Below are 6,358 nucleotides of genomic sequence, written 5' to 3' on the forward strand. Positions count from 1 at the left end.
ACTTTTTGATCCAACAGAATTCACAGTTTGAAATATCAAAGAAATGCAACATAGTTTTTGGAAAGATACAAAAATAAACAAATTATAGTTTGTGGAAAGTTTTCAGTATTTTTGTTAAAAATGCTGAAATTTTGATAAAATACCAAATTATTTAGTTTAAAAAATCATCTGAGAGCGGTTGGAGGGAGGGGCGCTGTCAACCTCCCCCCCCCCCCTAAACTTCAACCTCTAAATCTAAACTAATCTCATAAAACAGATTGAATTGCAGAAGAATACTCAGGATCTAGCCCTCTCCCCCCTTCAACCTTCCTTTTCCAAGAATTTCAAAATATTTGAAGTCAATACCTGTTGTCAAATCCTAGTTTAAACGTCTTCACAGTTCTGAAATAAAAAGTTATAAAAAATAAGATTATTTAAATACGCTTAAACATGCTGTTGGATGGAATAATTGCATCACAAGATGTAATTATACGGACCAGGTCCTTTCTGCAAGATACAGCATACAGCTGGCATACAGTCGTCGTCATATATATCAATACATTGAAGACGACTTTGATTTAAATTTTGATTTCTATTAAGCTTCCAAACACGAAAACGTGTACATAAACATGGGAACAAAGAGAAACTCTCATTTGACAGCTTCTTTTTGTTAACTTGTGAGCTTAAAATTTGAAAAAAGATTGTTAGAAATCAAAACTTAAACAGAAAAGTCGTCTTCATCGTATTGATATAAACGTCGACCACTGTACCTGGATATAGGAGAGGGTGGAGATGAACCATGAGAGTTCTCTGCTCTAACAGTAAATACGTATTCAGTATCCGGTCTAGTATTATTAATTAATAATCATTGACAAATATGGAATTTGAAAACAAGCTTTTTTGGAAAACTTTGTATTTTAGAATCAAACTTGTTACAAGTCAAATGAAAACATATATTTAAAGGGACTGTACGCGATATTTCAAATGATAACTAAAATGTAAGAATATGAGGAATGTATAAGAATGTAAGTTTGCTTGTATAAACTACTGACAACTAAAATGTATAAATATGAGAAATGTATAAGAATGTAAGTTTGCTTGTATGAACTACTGACAACTAAAATGTATAAATATGAGGAATGTATAAGAATGTTAGTTTGCTTGTATGAACTACTGATAACTAAAATGTATAAATATGAGAAATGTATAAGAATGTAAGTTTCTTGTATAAACTACTGACAACTAAAATGTAAGAATATGAGGAATGTATAAGAATGTAAGTTTGCTTGTATAAACTACTGATAACTAAAATGTAAGAATATGAGAAATGTATAAGAATGTAAGTTTTCTTGTAAAAACTAAAAATGTATCAATATGAAGGATATACAAGATTGATCTTCTACTATAATATAATCTCAGTGTTCCAGGACATTAAACATAGATATAGATGGTACTCGTTCCGTCATCTTTCATATAGGGATTGACACTCATCTATCTATCTATCTATCTATCTATCTATCTATCTATCTATATATCTATATATCTATCTATTTATCTATCTATCTATCTATCTATCTATATATCTATCTATCTATATATCTATCTATCTATCTATCTATCTATCTATCTATCATCTATCTACTTATCTATCTTTCTATCTATCTATCTATCTATCTATTTATCTCTTTATCTATCTATCTACTTAAATGATTAATTTACCTAAATTCGAAAATATGAAAATAAAAATACTGAATAAAGGATATTTATACTAATATACAAATATATTCCCTGCTAGCTTACATATTGATATATATGCGCATAAAATGTATGTTTTTATTCATATAAAATAGAAAGGTAGGAAAAATATTGCTTCCAAAAAATCCAGGTTTAGATAGATAAAAAAGGATATAAAAAGCTGAATTTATATCAGAAATAACAAACCAAAACTTCTTAACCCATGTTTTATGTCCAAATATGACAAATGATACATCATTAGAAAGCTCTTGTGCTCTACTTTTAGAATAACAGCCTCAGACCAATACTTTTTGAGTTATGTAAAAAAAAACTACAGGGGGGGGGGTCAAATTGACCCCCCCAGCAGGAATAGGGTTAAAGGTACTATAGGTACTTCAGGCAGCCCTCAACCTCCATTTATAAATGGGCATGTCTTATTCACAACAGTACCTTTTGAATCTTTATCTGTTCATGCCAATCTATAAATGAAGGGTCCCTTGTAATTACGCCAACACAATCCCTCTAATCGTTTCAATTGAAATAAGAATTGCGGAAAGATTATTTAATTAATTCCTTAAGTTCTCCACAGTATACTGTTCCCCAGAAACTCTGAAAATAAAAAGTTAAAGTTTGAAAACATTTGGTGGAAAACTTAATTTGCTAGATGAAACTTGAGCTAATTCTTGAGTCTGTTGACAAAGCAAAAAGCTGATTATTATAAAAAGCTGTTAAAGTAAAATACTAAAGTTTTTGAACAAAAACTATGTACACTACATTGTGTAAAGTGTGTGTCATTTGCACAGCTTGTTGTGTACTGTACCTGTACGCAGCTACCACCCAGCCTGTCTGTAGCTGTACACTGTAGTACTCTACTGTATACCCTGTACATAAAAGGAATGTTGTGCTCAAACAACAACAGTTATCTTTATCTTTTACCCGTCAAACTTGTTCAATTATTTCCCTTCAAAATTATATTAGAGTTTTCAAACCAAACAATTCTAATGGATTCTAAAATTCCTTTCTACAGCCCTTCTGGCTTAACTGTAGAGTTGTGGGGGGCTTACCTGGACTTGATATATTGGTTGCAAGATATATTACAGATATTTGGAATATATTATATTAAATCCTATATCCTCAATATTGTCTCAGCTCCGAGAAAATATATATTGGTATTTTCTCTTCTCTCTCTCTTTTTCCTCTTTAATATAGCAAAATAAGAAGATAAATTCTCAGAAAAAAAGACAACAAAAAACGCCACAAACGAATAACAAAAATATTTGGTCTATAAATATGAAAAGTCAATATTTGTAGTAATTATAGAAAGACCGATATATATTCAGGAAATAAAGAAATAGCAATTGAGAAATTAGAAATTATAATAAAGAGACAAAGAAGATTAGATTGAAGAGTAGAAAGTTAGATATCTAGAAATAGACATAAAAAGATTGATTTGACAAAAACTAAGCTTTGTAAATCTGCTCAACCCATTGTTTGTTGATAGATAAGTAATTGTTCAATAAACAAGAAAATAAACATTACAATTCAATCAATTGATTTATATCTAAAGTACCCTCCCCCCCCCTCCCTTTGTCCCCTCTTCACCTGTCCTCATGGGCTGAAATCGAAAAAAATCAAGAAAGTTATGCAGAAAATGGAAATCTCAAAATGAAAAAATCTTGTTTTAAAAATACAAAGATAATCTCTGAAATATAATAAAATATTTTTGCTATTTTCTTTACAGAAGAAAAGAATCCGTTTTTACCATAAAGAACTTGGTCTCAAAACAGAACAATAATCAATTCTATATTATGTTTTTATCGAACCTCCCCCCCCCCTCCATCTCTTTCCTGCTTCTTACTGCAGTATCAACATATCCTCCCTATAAGCTGTGATGCCCCTGAGTTCAGATTTCTCTGCCAGGCTAGGGTGATGTAGGTGGGGCCCCTGTCCCCCACCTCAGGGCGACCAGGGGGACGTGGAAAAGTTACAGGGTCCGGAGATCTAAACAACAACAAAATAAAAACATAATTTACACGTATTTATGTTTTAGAAATCTAAGTTACCTGTGAAAAATGATGTTTGGATTTTTAGGATCCTCAACTGATATATACGCTGACCAGCTCGTCTCCCCGCTAGCTGACCTAGCTGTACAGGTGTACAGTCCTGTATCCTCTAAACCCAGCTCTAGATATACATAATTTATTTATATATGTTTATTAATCTCTCTACATTTTTGTCTGTTTGGATGTCCGCGATCTTAACTCAGAACCCATTGACCGATTTGCCTCAATTTTTTATCAGTGCACTCTAAGTTTAGTAGGTCAACTTTTATAAAGAAAACTCCAGGCAAAATTGGGTTTCTAAGCTAGTATATATGTCTTCTAACTTTAACTCTAGATATAGATATACATTGTACTCTCCATTTGTACGCTGATCTCAGATTAGGTTAAATACAAACATTTTTTAGTCAACTCATGTCGTAGAGAGATTGGGGAATGTTGTTAAATGCAATTAGTATATTTTGGATGCCATTATTTATAAATATTTTCAAGTAACTACGTTTCCAGCGCTCAGGTTTCTAGCAATTATACCTGTATAAAATGATTGATGATGAACAAACAAACAAAAAGTCAATAGAAAAGGAAATAATGAAAAAAATTATTATTTGTCAAAAAAAGAAAAAAAATATTATTTGTCAGAAAAATAAAAAAATAATTATTTTTCCCATCAGGAGGTCTAGAGGAATACAAAGGTTGAATGGAAGGGAAGATTGGAGGCGAAAAGGGGGGAGGAAAGATTGGAGGTAAGGAGGGAGGGGGAACAGGGAAGGTAAGGGTTCGGAGAGGGTACAGGAAAGATTGGAGGTAAGGAGTAAAGGGGAGGGGGAAGGACCTCAGGTTTAAAATACAATATATAAAATAGTCATAAGTTTGTTAAGCCCTAAATAAAATATTACGAAAGATCGAAAAAATTGTTAACATTTCTCTACGCGTAAAAAAATAACTTAATTTTTCTATGCAAATTTTTTACAATTGTTTAGAGAGAAAAAAAATAAATTTTACAAGCTTTTTATCTAGTTATTGGCAAAAGAGAGCTGGATATATGATTATATGTTAGTTAAACTAGCTGAAAATTTGTTGCCTCTAAATTTTTTTTTTAATTAAGAAAAAAATTAAAATTTTGAAAAAAAATTCTAATTTTGCTTATCCTATGTCAACCCTCGGCTACCCAAGAGTCTCCACAAAAAAAAGTCAACCCATTCGGTTAAGCCGTTTGGTCGGCCAGAGGGAATATATGTATGAATGGACCTTGTTCTATTATATAGATAGTCTGGATAGAGATGAATATATTATAGATATATCTTCCGATATATCGGCAAAATACAGGTGCTAGAACTCCTATATATCATACAAGGAACAAGAAAAAGAAAGAAAATAAAATAAATCATTGTGTTAAAAGTAAAAGCAAAAAAAGAAATTCTAAATCATTTTTAAAAATGGAGGATATGAAAACTTATTCCAGACTTGTCCCGGACTGAATATTTTGCAAGTTATTTTTTGATAAGTTTCGATTTTAATTCTGAAATGAGAAGAAAATTACACCTCCTCCACTCCTCCACCCTCACGCAACTCTGACCCTTCAGTAAAAGTAAATTTAACCTAAAGTCTGACCGCGTCAACCNAGATAGATAAATAGATTTATAGACAGATAGACAGCAACTCTGACCCTTCAGTAAAAGTAAATTCAACCTAAAGTCTGACCGCGTCAACCTTGTTGCACCGGCTAGTCCTACTGAGTGTCTGCTTTATGTAACCACACGTCCGGGCGATACAGTACAAAATGGGAGCGGAAAGGTTGACCCGGCTCAGAAATTCAAATGTTCTACCACGGCCCGTTCCCTGAACCCCTCTACTGATTTAAACGATTTTTTAAATCTTTTCTTTCGTCCCCTAAAACCTCTTTTCATATTATTTAACTAAACAAAACTTGATCTTATCACACGAAGAAAGTTTTGTTTCCGATATCCCTTCTCGAAAGAGAAAAGAACATCAAAACATCCAGCTTATTACACTTTAATCATAGTAAGAAGTTAATAATTGTCGCACAAATACTTTATTATTATTGTTACCTTTGATGAGAAGAGTTCCTTGAGTATCTACGCTGATATGTGAGGTTTGAGGCGGAATATCTGCAGCGGCCGATGCGTAGCTTAAGGCGGAGTCAATTCTTGAAACAGTGAGAGGGGCGGAGTCTTTAAACCAGGTTACAGTCGGCTCAGGGGTACCTAATAAAATAATTTTTATTTAGCCTAAGTCTCTAATTTTATAACCCCTATATCTTTGTAAACTTTTGATATTTCTAACTTTGACTTGGCTTGATCTAACCGAATTCATAATTTTAAATGTCAATAGTGTGTGACATCAAGTTGCAAAGATATAAGGATTAGAAACTTTGAGTTTGAGGCAGGTAATGATTCTTTTTTTTTGGGATTATACATACAAGTGTTCAAATATCATGGGAAACAAAAAATTCTTTCTCCAAAAAATCCCCATAAGTACAAAATATTACCGAGAAAACGTCTTATTTTGTTTGCAAAAAATAAAACTAAACAGTATTTTTAGAATAGTATCTACTTAAATGATTA

The 6,358-nt window shown here is 32.1% G+C and overlaps 1 protein-coding gene across 1 annotated transcript in view; it reads right to left on the bottom strand.

The window, feature by feature from the left end:
* Positions 1-6,358, bottom strand: part of LOC111697402 (roundabout homolog 2) — a 63,757-nt gene that overhangs the window by 14,094 nt on the left and 43,305 nt on the right. The window contains exons 16-22 of the mRNA XM_023467414.1: positions 5,843-5,998; positions 3,777-3,897; positions 3,593-3,714; positions 2,534-2,594; positions 2,287-2,322; positions 750-824; positions 346-381 (exon numbers count right to left, since the gene is read on the bottom strand). Of these exons, the coding sequence (XP_023323182.1) occupies positions 346-381; positions 750-824; positions 2,287-2,322; positions 2,534-2,594; positions 3,593-3,714; positions 3,777-3,897; positions 5,843-5,998 (607 nt within the window). The remainder of the gene's footprint in view (positions 1-345; positions 382-749; positions 825-2,286; positions 2,323-2,533; positions 2,595-3,592; positions 3,715-3,776; positions 3,898-5,842; positions 5,999-6,358) is intronic.

This window comes from Eurytemora carolleeae, unplaced genomic scaffold, assembly GCF_000591075.1.
Source record: "Eurytemora carolleeae unplaced genomic scaffold, Eaff_2.0 scaffold197, whole genome shotgun sequence".
In the NCBI taxonomy this organism is placed as follows: domain Eukaryota; kingdom Metazoa; phylum Arthropoda; class Copepoda; order Calanoida; family Temoridae; genus Eurytemora; species Eurytemora carolleeae.